The 17,471-nt window shown below is 39.3% G+C and overlaps 1 protein-coding gene across 1 annotated transcript in view; it reads right to left on the bottom strand.

Annotated features, from left to right (window-relative positions):
• Positions 1 to 17,471, bottom strand: part of insra (insulin receptor a) — a 60,267-nt gene that overhangs the window by 35,538 nt on the left and 7,258 nt on the right. The window contains exon 2 of the mRNA XM_061693618.1: positions 7,573 to 8,121. Within this exon, the coding sequence (XP_061549602.1) occupies positions 7,573 to 8,121 (549 nt within the window). The remainder of the gene's footprint in view (positions 1 to 7,572; positions 8,122 to 17,471) is intronic.

The following is a 17,471-nucleotide window of genomic DNA, read 5'->3' as shown; positions in this document are numbered from 1 at the left end:
AATAAAACTAAGTAAAGGGCCTTGACAGTCTGTATGAACATGAACATTTAATGTAAAAAAAATGTCATGATGTCTTTATCATGAAAACGCACCTAAAAAGGTACCATTATCCAAGGTAGTCGGCACATCGTGGTTCATTAAAACAAAGTAAATGCAGACACAATTTCACTGTGTTGTCACAAAAATGCACACCAAAAGGTACAATTACCAAAGGTTGTCGCCACTTGGTTCATTAAAACAAAGTCAAGATCGACTGACTCTCGTCTTGAAGGCAAAGAACATGACAGCAAAAGCCTTCGTCTTATTTAATTTACGGCATAAAACATCCTGTATAAAACAGTTCAGTCCAAGAAATTGTCAAATGTCAAAATTCAGCTAATTTATGTCAACTGTACTTGATATAAAAATTTCATATGCTGGAACATCTAAACACACTGTTCATTTTTCCTCCAAATGCTCCAGATGTCATTTACAATCCAAAGGTGCAAACCAATCTGGATCAAAGAACGACTCAAGAGGAAAACTTCCGGACAGATCAGAAGGCTGTGGCGAGTGCACGCCGGGTGAAAAAAAAAACGCCTGTCTGCCCGGCTTGAGCTGGATGCCTGAAATGTTTGGGATTCCACGGGACTGGCTCCTGGAGCTGCACAGTGAAGGGTTCGTAGGGTGCAGCTTCTGGCGAGTGCCAGAGCGGTGAAGTCAGCTCAGAGGGAAACACTTGTTCTATGTGTGTGAGTGTTTGTATGCCGGGGGATTGGGGCTAGCAGAATACATCACTACACAACTAAGCGTGTGAGACCAAGACTTTTCCACAAGGACTTTAAGACTCTCAAAAGTACTGATTCAGTTCGGTGGGTTTTACTTACTCAGCACTTGCTTGTACACTTACGCTTGATTCCAGCCGGATCGTCAGTGGAACAACCAATCAGTTTCCCGAGAAGGAAACACATCGTTCATGCTTGTCTTTTAAAACATTTCTACATGCTGTATTTCCCTTAAACAGTCTAGATGCTGTGCTCTGATTACCCACCAAGTGCATCATCTACTAGAAAAATAATCACGTTATTTTTCCCATCAGGAAAAAAAAGGGTATTAACTGAAAATACCACAGTTCCTAGACACTATCGTTCCCACACAGACATTAATGAGCTCACTGCTGAGCCCATTTGTTAATAACCAAAACAGCAGCACCTACCGAGGAAAATAAACAGTCTCTTGATGAATTAAAGTGTGAGCAAACATATGTAAACATAACTCTTTTATTAACGGACTTCCTCTAAAAGACGGTCGTCCCTCTGGTTCAGTTCAGTCATAGGTTGGATCATCCACTCGAGACCAAAACGGCAACTCCCTTTACTCTTAAAAAACAAAACAAAACAACAAAAAAACTAATAGACTGGTAGTAATTGTCGTTATCTTACATCTTATTGTTTACACAGGAACGATAATAAAGTGGTAAGCCCATGAGTTTGAACTGCATTGCTAACCAAAACGGCAACAAATTACTTTTGCTTTGTTTGTACAAATAAAGATATCTCTACCCATCTATAGTTGAGAAAATGCAACCTTAGTGAAATGTATACTTAGGTTTAGTCAGAAGTGTAATAGACGCTCTTGTGACCTTAAAATATTTTTGATTACATGTGAAAGAAGGGATGGCAATATTTGGTTTATGAAGAGAAAAATATAGAGTTTGATCCTTGTAATCAGGCTTACTGGTCATCTGTGCATGCACTGTATAACTGAATTTGGATGACATTCAATCGAACTTGGATTTACAGGCGGACTGGTGGCCTTTAAATTAAATCACAGACGTCTGAATTGTGGTCAAAATATTCATCAGTTTCTGCTTCAGCTCCTGAATTTTCATTGAGCGAAGCATCTGTTCCCACGTGGCGGCGGGTTGGGGGTGTGTGGGTGGTGCAGGTATCACCGTCGGATTTGCTTTGTATTAATTCGTGCACCATTTAATTTTCCTCCTGTCCTTGCCGTGAAGGGCAGCGGCATGTCGAACGACGCTTTAAACTTGTGTTGGGATCTGCAACAAATATAAAGGGGCTGAGCTGATTCAAGCGATGGAAGCAAGGGAGCTCATGTTTTCAGTGTAACGCTGACAGTACAAGGAATAATGAATAAGCATCGTCGGGCTGTTGACATACAGCTAGAAGCCCTCAATGGCCCCGAGAACGCTTTAAGGCTACCAACTTGGATGCTGAAGCTACTCTCATTTGCAATATCAAATTTGTTGCATCCACACGTCATCGTTCTGTACTGGTTTGATGAAGTAACGACTTGGGATGGGAATCGCAGTTGAAGTTGTGATAGGATAGCTTGTCATTTTGCCAACAAGAATACAGCGCTACATCCATTACGCGATAACAAACAATTGTTAGGGTTATGGGTGAGCTGGAGCGGATCTCATCTGACTTTGGTCGAGACACGGGTCCAGTACAGCCTGGACTGGGCGCTAACCAATCATAGGATATATATATATAGACAAACAAACATTCACACTCACATTCCTAGCTTGGGAAAATTTAGTCCTCGATTAACCTAACAGGCATATTTTAGGAGTATGGGAGGAGAAAACCCATGAAAGCACAGGAAGAACATGCAAACTCTCGAGCCCAGATTCAAATGCTCAACCTCAGAAGTGTGAGGCAGATGTGAGAACCACTTGTCCACCCTGCCCCCTACGATTATTCCAGGGAGGAAATCTGGTCAAACTTGAGCGACCAAAGTGTTGGGACTGAAGAGTTGTAGGAATAAGGTCGGTATTGAGCTTGTATTTCTGACCACCCCCAAACTGAATTCGACAAAAAACGAATTTAACGCTGGCAGTGTGAACAAGACAAGTGCTGTCTTTGTTTCTTCAAGTCACTAATTCCCTTCCATCCCAAAATGTTAAGCATCATAAAACTCAAATCCCCCCAAAGCAGCCTTTATAAGCCACTGACTTTTCTGACATCAACAGCGAATCATAAAAGTGTCGGGTTCCCCTGGCCGGGTCCCGCATCCATTCATAACCCTGCAGCGGAAACGGCGCAACAAAGACGGGAAACAATCGGGACGAACACTCTGTCAACTTGGACGCTTACAATCGCCACGATTGGGGAAAGTGAAGTGGCGCCATTGGGGACAGCGGTAGTAGCACCCTATGGGAGTAGAGGCCCCAAGGTCAGAGGCCTCGTGAAGTGTCCTCGTCTGACGCAGTGACCGCTGACCTCGTCTTTCCTCCTTCCACAGAGTCACGGATGGCTTCATGTGCAGTTACAGCACACTGTTACTCTTCCTCTATCTCCTAGCAGCAACACCAAACAATACCCAACCCCCACACACAGGTTATGGACCATGTGTGATTTATTTGCGTCGCCTTACGCACACAGACCCTGAAAAGCTCCATCTTGTCCATACATGAGGAACCATGATTAACCAATCAACGACTACAGCCAAAGGAGGGTAATTAAGATGAGTTTTAATAACAAAACCACGGGGAAGGATATAGGCACTCTTTTAATTTTCCTTGCTAGCAAGAGATGGCAAACACAGATTAGCTGTGCAAGTAAGAAGATAGGACGCATTGCTAGGACACCCTGGAAGTGGCGAGTGGAGTAATCAAATAACCCGATTTAACCAATAACTACAGTATGGAACATTTTGTATGATTCTATTATTGAATCACCAGTTGCCCTGCAGCTGAAAAACACACCCACAGCATGATGCTGCCACCACCATGCTTCACTGTTGGGACTGTATTGGACAGGTGATGAGCAGTGTCTGGTTTTCTCCACACATGCCACTTAGCAGCAGAATTTGTTTTGTAACCTTGGCCAGATCTGTGCCTTGCCACAATTCTGTCTCTGAGCTCTTCAGGCAGTTCCTTTGCCCTCATGATTCTCATTCGCTCTGACATGCACTGTGAGCTGTAAGGTCTTATATAGACAGGGGTGGGGCTTTCCTAATCAAGTCCAATCAGTATAATCAAACACAGCTGGACTCCAATGAAGGTGTAGAACCATTTTAAGGATGATCAGAAGAAATGGACAGCACCCGAGTTAAATATATGAGTGTCAGTGACTATTCTTCTGTCAATATGGGGTGCTGGGTGTACATTAATGAGGAAAAAAATGAACTTTAGGAAACAGCTGCAATATAACAAAGAGTGAAAAATGTAAGGGGGTCTGAAAACGTTCCGTACCCACTGTATCCTGTTTGGTTTCCGCTAATCTGGCTCTGCTTAAATTTATCTTCTGCATATCTCGCCGGGCTTCCACATTATCTCATGTTTCCGCATATGTTCCCTTACTTTCACAAATCTCGTGAGGTTTCCAAATATCTAGCGAGGCTTCCGCATTTCTCGTTAGTCTTCCAGATATCGCACCAGTGTTCCTCATATTCCCCAAGAGAGTGTCACACTCTGCGGTCGAGGCTCAACTGTCTGACAGTGGCGAGCACACGATTGGAGATCGATGCATGTGGATCAATAGCTGGTCTGGACCAATTGTTACTGGGATTGAAACCTTGATGCTTTTTGGCAGTAAATATCCTCAAGGATTTGTTAAGTGAACCAAGGAAAATCCTGCTAAATTCGATCCACTCTCCAACCAGTCAATCGTTCACAGGGGGAGCGGGGAGGGGACACCATCACATTTGGCTCATGTCCTACAATTTACACTGCCTACGCAGCTGGCGTCTGCTTCGCCGAACAAATGCTGAGCAACAAAGCGATTCGGGAATAATTGGATCAGCAACTTTGCAGATGTGGATCACAAGTGCAAAACACGTCCCTGTGGAGCGAGGAGGTGGCGACACTGTCAAGTCAAAACGGTTACTTTCACTGGGTGAGAAGTGGACATGGAACGTGGCAGATTTGCAAAAGGATTAACGTCACAGACGACCACAACAATTATTACAAATTACTCCAGAAGGGGATGATGGGGGCTAAAAACAATTTATGTGCTGCACGTCCAGCGATAATGACGGTGAATAAGGCAGAATAATGTCCCTCATGCCATCGAGAGTAAAATATCAAATCCAACTGGCTTTTGTCTGTCCAAAAATAACACAGGTGACGGCCTAGCCAGAAACAATGTGGGTTAGGCAACGACATCCAGACCCATTTTTTGGTGATATTTAAACATTATTCATTTTCATACAAGCAGAAGTTAACCAGTCCAATATTAAAAAGGGAAAAACAAAGAGTTAGCTTGTGTAGTGGTTAACACAGCAGTCTATACTGTTACTCAGTGCATCTTCTTGTCAAACAGTACAGTGTTACTCAAATGTACCACACTGGTCACACAAGATTCCATTTCAAATCCTCTGCTCACAAAAAGCTGATCAATTCAAGCTCCGCCTGGGAGATGAGTAGGGATGAAACGGTAAGAAAAATTAATAGCCTGATTATAGTGACGAACATTCTCATGGTTAGCATAGCGGTAGAAGTGGAAAAAAAATTAGGTACACTTGCAAAAGCTAATGAGAGCCAAAGCAAAACAAATGATAAATGCTAAAAATATTACAAAATTATCTAAAAATAAAAAACTTAGAAACAAAACAAAACATGTTAGAAAAAAAACTGATAAAATAATTGAAATACTAATATTAGCAGAAGGAAATATAAAAAAAAAATATTCAGGAAAAATAAACAAAAATAAATACTGGATGAAAAATATAAACATTTTGGAAAACGAAAATTTTATGAAAAATACAAAAACATTTTGAAAAACTACAAAAAGGTTAGACACAATTCACAAATAAGGGAACATGTTTTTAAATTATTCAAAAATACAATAATACAGACAAGACCCAGAATTTGGGGAAAAAAGATCATAAATATAACAACTAAAATACTAAAAAAACAAATTTAAATAGGGAACAAAAACAACAATTAGAGGAAAAACAAGTATTGGCCAAAAAAATGACAACAAAAATACATTATATGAAACATTCAAAAAGATAAGACAAAAAATACACAAACATCACAAAAAAATAAGGTGACTTTTTTGTTTCAGTCTTCTATCGTTTGTCCTTCACCATTTGTTTGCTGTTGCGGCGCGCGGCAAAAGACAAATGCTGCACTCAGGGATGCCAAATATAGTAGTAACGATAATAACAATCTGTAATTGTAATACTAACCGACTGAAATGTTCTTACGGTTTATTGGTAAACCAGAAATTGATTGTAGTAGTTCGCCCTTTGGGCTGGCATCGCACACACACACCCACGCACACACGCAGAAAAAAACGAAAGCCGGAAAAAAAAGCAGAAAATTTTCTAATTGTTTATTTGAATTCCAAATTGTTTGACTTTTTAGGGTTAACACAGTAACTAAACCTAAAAGCCAAGGGGGGAAAAAAACGAGGTAATGAGCTTTTGGCAACAGATGATCGCAATTAGTTTAATTATATGCGTCTGTGTTGCCAGATTGCCTTTGCAAACCAAAGTGTCTCAATTTGATCAACATGTTTTCACACTTTGATTGGATTGTAGTTAGTTACTAAAACAAAGCCAGTGTTCTTTATCAGGTTGCTTCATCACAGTTGGGCCAAATAAAAGCCAACCAGGGTCACTGTGCAAAAAAAAAAAAAAAAACACATACAAAGAAAAAAGTATCATCGTCTACCGTATGATAAATCACAGCTTTGGCTAAAGTTACCCGTGTTGCAATGCTAACGACGTGCCATGTGCTGGAGTTTCCTTAAGTACTTTCTATTTCAGTGCAGCCTCCACTGTAAAAATCTGAATCCTAATGTGACGCCACACTCGGCCAGTTAGCCCATTAATGGCTGGTCTCAGCAGGTCCGTGGAGTCCCGTGTTTTGGTGGAGGTGCTCCAACAAGATAGGGAGGTTTGGCTCGGTTTGTTACAGTAAAACTGACCGCCTCGCACTGCCAAGCAGTTCAAATTGTCGGAAGAATCTTGCACGCGGGTGCTGTCTCGACACCTTCGCTTGCACCCTTACGCAAGGCAGGGGCCTGTACTTTAACAGCTCTCAGACGTGTTTCGTATATTTTGCCACGCTTTCGCATATCTCATAATATTTCCACATATCTCACCTTAGTTCGACGTATCTCATTAGGTTTCCTCATATCTCGCGAGGCTTCCTCGTGTTTATACTCCACTTTCTCTATAAACTGTTTCGGTGACTCTTTCTCGTCATGGTTGGGAATATAGTGGTATCTCAGTGGTGGTAAACGTAAAATTGGGATTTAGATTTTCTCAATTTTTAGGCAAAATATGGCTTAAATGTTATGTTATAATATATTGACTTGTGCCACTCCCATTAGCAAAATCCATGGCTTGTTCGTTTTACCAATATTGTCATAATACTAATAACGTCATCATTTTACTTGATAATTGTGGTTTGAAATTTGTATAGTTTCATCTCTATACAATATTTCACCAAAACAAACTTAATTAGCATGTAGCTGAATGCATAATACCTACGAGCAGCTCTTCCTTTCACCTCTTCATCACATCTGGTAAGCATCTTCAGGCGGTGGGCAGTTTTACTGTATTGTAGTTTTATTACAACGCGGTTAACTTGTATAACAGTTTGGAAGAACTTACTTCTCTGGCAGTGCTTTTGCGTCCAGCAGCGCTCGCTGAAATGTCCGTTGATGGTGGTGGTCTGGCAGGTGGTCTTCCCCACGGACGCCCCGGGGCACACATCCCCGCACTCCCTGTCGTTCTTATTGGCCACGATGTAGTTGTCCTCCACCGAGTCCAGTATCTTGGACCAGTCCAGCGTGGACAGGTAGCAGAGGTCCGGGTTCTTCTCGATCCTGACGGCTCCACGGGTGATGTTCATCAGGCTGTGGAGGCCCAGCTCGCGCAGCTGCAGCATCTCAAACACCACCAGGGCGTAGTTGAAGAACAAGTTGTTGCCACGGATCACCGTCAGATTGGGGAACAGGTCGCTGAGGCTTTCCATGCCGTACACGCGGAACAGCAGCAGGTAGTCGGTCACCACCGTCAGTTTGGGGAACGCCAGACCCCGGAAATCCTCGGGCTTGGTCCCAAACATGAGAATGATCTTCAGGTGGCCTTCGATGACCGTGCAGTTGGCCAGCGAGTTGAGGTTGGTTACATTGTTACGGATGTCCTTGCTCGGACAGACTGGAAAGACACAGAGAGCGAACAAGAAGCTTAAGAATACAAAGGAACATAATAGTAGTAAAGTTTAAATGCCTCATGCTCCTCTGTAAACAAACACAGTGCAGCTCAGTCTCTGGCTACCAGATGTTTTTGGCAGTACATGAAACTTACGACAAACAAATACGAACGTGGATAGCAGTGCAGCATAGGTGGAACAAAACAATTGATTTACAACTTCTGATTTTTCAAAAAATGCAAATTTCTTCTCGTAAAATGTTGACTTGATAAAAAACAACAACTTTAATCTTATAAAATTGTGACTTTTTCCTAAAATAAATACAACTTTATTCTCATAACTTTAATATGATAAAATCTTTTTTTTAAATGACAACTTTATTATTGTAAAATTACGACTAATTTCTTGAAAAAATATGACTTGAAAAAAAATACAGCTTTCATCTCACAAAATTCCATCTTTACTCTAATAAACTGATTTATTTAAAATAAAATACAAATATTTTTGCTTGACTTTTTTCTACAAAAAAAACTAAAATTTTAATGTAATAAAATTAACATTTTGGGGAGAAAAATACAACTTAAGTCCCATAAAATTATAAACCTTTTTTTTTTTTAAAAAAAAGATACAACTTTAATATTTTAAAACGACATATTTTTTCTCACAAAATGAATTATTTCTTAATTTAAAAAATATTCTTGAAAAATGACTTTTTCCTCCCCAAAAATAATTTCATAGACATTTTTCACTAATATCTTTAAAAATCTCTCAATTCTCACTTTCTTATTGACTTTCTTGTTGAAAAGAATAACAATTCTTATAAAATTGCAAACTTTAATTTGATAAAATCAAACCTTTTGAAAAAATTTTACTTCTTGAAAAAATACAACTTCACTCACATAAAATTGTGACTTAAAAAAAAAGGTTTACTATTGTAAAATTGCATTTACAATTTCATTCTTATAAAACTACAACCTGAAGAAATACTATTCAATTCATAAATTTAACAATCTTGTAAAAAACAACAACTTTATTCTCATTAAATAGCTTTTTTTCTGAGTGAAAAATGCAACTTTAATCTTTTAAAATTACCACTTTTCCCTCACCCCAAAAGATTTGATGCTCATAAAATGATGACTTTTTCTTGAAAAAAACAACTTAATGAATGGCTGGTTAGAGCTACTGCCTCACTGTTCTGAGGACCTAGGTTCAATCCCGGCCCTGCCCATGTGGAGTTTGCATGTTCTACCCGTGCCTGCGTGGGTTTTCTCCGGGCACTCCGGTTTCCTCCCACATCCCCAAAACATGCATGGTAGGTTAATTGAAGACTCTAAATTGCCCGGTGTGAATGTGAGTGCGGATGGTTGTTTGTTTGTATGTGCCCTGTGATTGGCTGGCAACCAGTTCAGGGTGTACCCCGCCTCCTGCCTGAAGATAACTGGGATAGGCTCCAGCACTCCCGCGACCCTTGTGAGGATAAGCGGCTCAGAAAATGGATGGATGGATGGAATGTAAAATGACAACATTTTGTGCTTTATTCTCCATAAATTGTTCTCAACCGGAAGCTTTTGTGTTGATATACGGACCACAAGCTTTCCACCTCGGCACAGGTCTACGTTCCTCATGGGTCTAGCTTCCTAATTCAAGCCAAAATGGACATTAAGGCATTCATGCATGAATGTTGACCAGTGGCTTACTAAAAGTGACCCATGGCTTGGGCAAGACGTCTGCTCTGTAAAAGCAGACTTCGAAGGAGTCAGACATACGGGAGAATAATAGATCTCTTGGTAATTAGAGTGGCTATATCACGGCAAAATATGCAGCTTTTTCGCTAGCCGTGATGAAGAGCAGACTGTTTTGTGTAGCAACCGCATTTCTGGCGCCAAGTCACTGTCAACCGTGGAGCTCTGCCATGCGAACGAGCGAGGTCCTCGGTCTGGCCTGAAATGATTTGTCAAGTCGCCTCGGTGACTTCATAAGAAGCTTCAGCTCAAGCGTAAGCTACAATCTATTCGAAAAGAAGCTGTCAGCCACGATCGGTGCAAGTGGCATATTTGTTACCGTGGGGGGGATTCGCGATGGGCAGACACGCAAAAGCAACAGGTGGCGATACAATCCATCTTTTTAGGGCAATATTAACCAGAGGAATCAAGAAAGTAATTTCCTGGAAAAGGTACAAAAGCAAGGATGGCAAGTCAAAGAACGAAAAAGGGAATTAGGGCTGCAACTATTGTTCGAATAACTCAATTTGATTACAAAAAAAGTTGAAGCAAAATCTCTGCTCTATTGAACAAATGGTTAAAAAAAATACATGATTGATGAGCACTTTCAAATGACTAAGAACTGCCTCTCTCTACAGTGTCTTGCTGAACACCTGTTACTCGGGCCAATACTAAACACATCAAGGGGGGCTAGCTGAACACAACACGGAGTCCTGTGGTGGCAGATTTGCAGCTGATAGCGTCAATGGCCCGATAAAGCGCTTACGTAAGACTGAAAAACAAGGCTCTGCCAATCGCCCGGTGAGAGTAAACGCACCATGCTCGCCTGGTCAATCTGACAGCATGCCCACTTTTTCCAATAGTGGCTAACACCTGATCCACTTCACTTTTTCTTCTACTTCTCTTCTGCTATTGGGCGTGGCGGTTCCAGGGTCGGCTTATAGTTCACGAGTGTGCAGCTGGAGGTGAGCGGCTGTGTATTTGTTTACCGAAACAGCCACAGGTGAGCCGGGTGCGCGGGGTCACCTGGTCAGCCATAAGACGGCGAAAGGCTTGCACCTCTTTATGGCAGAGGCCTCATTTGACACCTTCTCTCTTGCATAACAGTACAACTCGGCACACAAACAATGAGCTTTACAAGAGCATTTACACTGTGTAAACCATTGAACACTTTTCCCCCCAAAATTTTGAGAGACCAAGGAAGGGCCACACTGATCGTAAAATACAACCGAAAAAATTGTGAGAGTGCAGTCGAGGGAAAATGTAACATTTTTCAAGGGCGAAAAAAAGGGCCTAATCTTAAGAGAAGTTATACTTTTAACAAGTCAATGTCATAATTCTGAAACCAGCAGCCGCTGTCACTCCGACATACAATAATTAGGAATGCACCGATACAACTTTTTTTCAGACGGAACATGAATGCAAGTACTGAAATCTGAGTACTCGCCGATGCCGAGGACGGGATAAGTGATACTGACAATATGGTCTCGCAATTGTGATGAAAATTTTACATTTTTTTTGTTAACTTTAACAGAGCACACATTTCATTCTAATATAACACTTTTTAGAGTAGCAACATCGTCATTACTGACATTTTAACATCCGCCTTTGTGTTTCTCTCACAATTTTGCCACACATTTCACTTAAATGTAACTTGTAAAACAAGGCATTTCAGTTATGTGGTGTCTCACTCTGAACACTAGGGGGCACTATATAAATGGAATACATACATGAAGACAAAGAAGAATGTATTCTGGTGAATTTGTATATAGTATATATATTTTTTCATGACAAAAATAGTACTTACAGTTTACATTTTCCCCAAAACAAAAAAAAAGACTTCATGACAAAACTATGACTCATGCAAAAAAATTATAAATATTTTTTTCCCCTCACAAAATTACAAATTTCTTCTCAAGAAATGTGCCTTTTGAGTCTTCCATTGACAAGTGTTGAGAGTTAACACTCGTACTAAAAAAAAACACTTAAAGCAATGCATCTGGTTTGTTCCATGTCCATATCAAATAAACGAATAAATGTAAAAAAAAAAAAAAACACTCTTATAAAATTGTAATTTAAAAAATACAACTCATGAAATTTCTTCTGTCATTAAAAATAACATTATTCTTATGAAATGATACATTTTCCTCTAAAAAGATGAATATTCTCATAAAATTGCAACTTTAAATACTACAAAAATGACTATTCACATTACATTAAGGTTTTTTTTGTAAAAAAAAAAAAAAAAAATCAAACATTTAAAAACTTACAAATGCAAATATGGTTACCGTGAATTTAAGAACGAAAAAAAAAATATTTTTTTTTCTTTTCCTTAACTATGCTCCTTAAATGTACTTCTTTCTCAATTTATTTTGTTTAATAATTCAAAGACTCACCTGACTGTCATGACTTTAAAAAAAAATCACAAATTTAATGAAATTATCCTTTGCTTAACAGAATACACCTTTATTCTTGTAAAATTATGACTTTTCTAAGAAAAATATATCTTTTTGTAAAAAAATTACTTTTTCCCCCCCCCTCAAAAAAGTCTACAGATGCTCCTCACAAAGGATGTAGAAGCCTTTTAATTCCATATGCATGCATGAACATTTGCCTCAGGAGAAAACAATTACTGAAGTTTCAATGTGACTTGAAACAGAGGCAACTGAAAGTGGGAAAATTAGTTCAAGCCAGAAAACTGAATGCAACAAGTGTGGCTAACTGAAGATGAGCAAAAGCTCAGAGCCACAAAGAGCTCTGCTTTCTAGTGGAGTTGCACGCCGGAGTGAAGCGACAAACGTACAATAGGAGGGGACGCTGCCGCTCGTAAAGTTGGCACCGAGTGAACCCGCGCGTCGTCGCTCCTATCAGTGTTCGCTTTCAGCCGGGATAATATTTTTAGCAATGGCCAAAGTAAGCCATTGATAGCTAGGCTCGCTGGAAATGGAGGAACACGGCAGCCCGAATGTGCGAGTGGGGACTTTTAGAGAAAGCGCGAGCTTGTCCATCTGCGAACATTTAGTCGCAACTTTTGACAGGGCTAATAAATCTAAAAGGATGTCCGCCAACGGTACAAAATGGCTGCTTCTCAGGCTGTGGCAACGTGACCTGCCTTTCACCAAAACAAGCAGAACACACTTATAGGAGTGGGCAACAAATTCATTTTAACTGTCGTACAAGTGTAAAAAATTAACCACCATACAATAAAACGAAAATAAAGAATAAAACCACTCACAACGCTATACTCTCACACAGTTTTTTTTTATTTTTATAGTGACAATAAAGACCGCATTCATTATATTGCACTAAACATCCAGATGCTTCCCCAAGTTGCCGTAATTTCCTGAAATAGGGTGATCATTACACAATTTCCTCTTTCCCATCAATCGCACCCTTCGGTGGTGGTATCACAAAAAAACAACAACAGAAAAACTGAAAAAGCCAAAGAAAAAGAACATCACTGGTGGAAGTAATCCTTTGAGATACTCGCTGATCTAAAGTATTTTCGTCAAAAACAATCTGACTCATAAAATCTGAAATTCCATCAAAAAGAAAATACAGTTTTATTCTCACAGTTTATTACTTTTTTCCATGGCTAAAATCCATCCGATTTTATTCTGGTAAAACTACAAATTTTCTTCTTAAAAATGCCAACTTTATACTCATAAAATAAGACCGTTGTTCTTAAAAAAAAAAAAAAAAAAAAAAAAAAAAAAAAGAGTATTCTTAAAAAAAAACTCCCTTTTCCTACAACAAAAAATAAGTGTTTTTTGTGAAGTCATTCTGATAAAATCACAACTTTGCTTCTTATGAAAATACTATAATACGAATATTGCTGTCATTTCCTCAACAAAATAAGAAAATAGAACTCTATTTTCATAAAACTGTGAAATTTATAGACAAATACAGCTAGTTATAAAATTATGAATTCCTTTCTAAAAAAAAATACACCATCCTAATAAGATTATGAATTACCTTAAAAAAATGCAAATTCACTCCTAAATTATACATTTTCCTCTAAAACAAATTACAACTTTACTCACATAAAATTAGGAACTTTCTTCTCAAAGAAAAGAACTTAAGTCTCGTAAGTCTCGACTTATAAAATCCAATTTTATTATCTAAAAAATATGAATTCACTTCTAAAATATATATACTATTCTCATGAAATTAAGAAGTTTCTTTATAGAACTGCAACTTCATTCTTATATATTGTTTTTTCATCAACCAAAAAACTTATTTTTTTGACAAAAATACAACTTTATTCTCATAAAATTATTAATTTTCTTCTCAAAAAATATATTCATATACAATTATCAATTCCCTTCTCAAAAATATCACTTTATTGTTATAAAAGTATGAATTCCTTCTAAAAATAAAACTACTCATAAAATTATGAATTTTACCCCCAAAATGCAACTATTCACATAAATCGATTTTCTCAAAAAACAAATTTAAAAAACACTTATAAAATCATGAAATTTCTTCTAAAAAAAGAACTTTGTACTCATCAAATTTGATTTTTTTGCTAAAAAAATATAAAATGTTATTCTTGTAAAATATGTATTTTCTTCTAAAAGAATAAAATTTTACAACTTCAGTCTCATAAAATTATGAATTTATATTTTTTTTTCTACGTCATCTCTCCTAATTATAGACTATCACCCCAAAAAATGTTAATGCTGGAGAAAAAGCAAAACACAGTGGATTAAGCGTACATCCTCACTGAGGTGAAATCTCACAAGATTGATGGCACATGATTATTGAACTCCGAGGTTTATTTGACTTTTGAGGCCTATTTATTCCCAGAAAAATGTTGGGTATAACTCTAAACTGTCGTTCGACTTTCAGGACGTTCCCCTGCAATACAGCGGCGCGCTCACAAAGGTTACTATGGCGACGGGACGAGCTCTCCGTACAACAAGGCCAGACTGAAAAACAAAGCTCTTGGCGTTGCTGCTGAAAATCATCAATGAGCTATTAACAAGGGCTGGGCTTGAGCACGGGCCAAAAGTACAGCCGACCCAAAGCAGGTCACAAGACGCTGCTAAATTTAAACATAGTCGAGTGGGAGCACGTCGTCGTCGCCCATGTCCACGCACAACTCCCCATTCTTTCTTTACGGCTGCAAGCTAGCTATTGCGATCCCACCGGGGAGGTGGAGGGCTGAACAGCCCCTGAGAGGCCCCAATAAGCCCACTGGAACACAAAAGGGCTTAACAGCCCCTGAGATGCCCCAATAAGCCCACTGCAACACAAACAGGGGAGTGATTGCGACACTTCCCTTTTCAAGGTTTCACTGTTCTCTTTGCTTTCCGTACAAGTCAGCGAGATTGGTAAAACAATATGTAACGTAATCATCTTCACCGTGGCTTGGACAGGACAGCGGCCGATGCTTTGCTTCATTAGTTTGGTACCTTTCTACTTCCTGGTTCCCACTGAAGGACTTTGTTCATTAGTGATTGGGCAGTGTCATACATTTGCGTTAGGGCTGGGCGTTACACCCTTTAAAATGCCGGACCAGTGAAGGAGGGGCTCAGGTTGAACCCCTTTTATTAGCCTGTCTGACCAACGGCTAAGTGTTCTTTCAGCTACTTGTTGAGAGAGGAAGTTCGTATTTAGCAGCACTGGGCATTTAACGCATTTTTTATTTTTGTATTATAGAGTTGTTGGGTATATAAAGGGTCCTTCACTGATGCAACATGAAATTTCCCAAAATTTACATGCAAATGGCAGACGGCACTTAGCGCTACAAGCTAAGATAGCAGTCTAAAATCAATCAAAAAACGTACTGCACTTGATATTTATAAAAAAAAAAAAAAAAAAAAAAATAAAAACTAGCGTTCACAGTTTGAACATTTAATTATGTGTTTTTTGGCCTAACACTAGAGGGAGCGAGCATACTGCGACACTATGAGAATCACTGATCTAGACTGTACTGTATTTCTGATTAATTTCATCTTACGATATTGCGTTACGTTATCTTCAGTGGGGAAAAAAAGGGGGCTTTTTCAAAAAGAAGGACATTTTCAAGTTTTGAATGGTCGTGTATGTAAAAACGAGCCTGCGATTGAGGGCTATACAAATAAACTTGACTTGATATTGTTTTTAATGTTAAACAATTTAACATTCCATCAGAGTTGGACAGGTGAGACAAGGCAACCTCTGCAAAATATTTAGGGCTTGGAAGTGCATACCTTGGGTCAAAGTTTCCAACGTGGTTAAATCGCTTCTTTTCCAACAAGTAAATGGGCACCTTGTCTTTGGCAATATCCAACCGAATTTGTTGAAAAGCACTAATTACGCCAACTTCATTCAGTCTAATGGCCAACTACATTCAAAACCATTGTGTTTTTTTGCTATACCGGTCCGTCGAAATTTTTTTTTAAGTGACACTGCGCCGCGGCGTGAAAAAAGGTTGGGGCCCGCTGTTAAAATATCAACGGCATCGTCGATTAATCGACTCGACTTTAATCACATCACTGTTGACTACAAAAAAAATCTTTAGCTGTTGGAACCCCTAGCTTGGCGAAACACCACCAGCCCTGACCAGTTGTGAGGTTTTACACCTGGAACTCACTCCTACCCGCGCCCGCTTTGTGTTAACAGCAATTGTCAGTGACGCTGACCATTACCCAATAATACGACTGCGAGCAAAACGCAGCAGCTGAGTGAAAGCACACTACGGACACGGCAATTTACCGCTTCTGTAAGTCGATCAGAGTGAAAGGGGCTAATACATTATCTCTGTCAAGGAGGTTATGTTTTTAAATGCTGTATGTTTTTTGTTTTTTGTCAATTAGCAACAAACGAATGACCGTAAAGTCACATTGGTCGACTGAATCTCACACTGTCTGGCTTATAGATTTGCGCAAGGAGGATAATGTTGGGTTTTGATGACACTGTCAACGAGGTGTTAATTTAACGTCGTGCTTGCTAGCGCGGTTGGCATTTACAGTGGTGCTCAACAGGACTCGCCACATTTCATTGACAGCAGTTTCCGTCCTATTCGTGAGGATGAGGGACGGGATGTTTTTTTCTTTGGGGAAAAAAACCCCAAAACAAAACAAAAAAAAGCACCTGTTAGTAACTTACAGCTTGCGGAGCCAAGTTGTGAGTTTTGCAGCTGCACAGACACCTTTATGACATAAATTCACAGCTTTAGCAATTTAGCGTCACACATCCGACCGGGAAACTATACAACGTAATTGTTACAGCTGCAATTGTTATTAGTTGAAGTGCTCTATACATAAAGTCGAGTAATTGGTCCCTTCGACCCTAGTGAGGAGAAGCGGTAAAGAAAATGCATGGATGGATGGATGGATGGATGGATGGATGAGTAATTGGTCAGGAAATTATTATTTACTACAAATAAAGTAACTTTATTCTTCTATGCCAGTGACGTATAGTGGCAGGTTATTTAATGCTCTTCTTACAAGATGGCAGGTCTAATTAACCTGTGTAGCCACCTATTGCCATTCCTACCACAGAATAATAGTTTTGTGCTCAACTAAACAGGCCTAGATTTCACACTAAGTACATTTAAAGTAAATTGAGACGAGATCATCATTATTTCAACGTACTGTACATACTTTTTGTGACATTTGTCACAAGATATTTTGGTTGTGAAACAA

This window comes from Phycodurus eques, chromosome 13 (genome assembly GCF_024500275.1).
Source record: "Phycodurus eques isolate BA_2022a chromosome 13, UOR_Pequ_1.1, whole genome shotgun sequence".
Taxonomy (NCBI): domain Eukaryota; kingdom Metazoa; phylum Chordata; class Actinopteri; order Syngnathiformes; family Syngnathidae; genus Phycodurus; species Phycodurus eques.
This window is presented reverse-complemented; position numbering and strand designations above follow the sequence as displayed.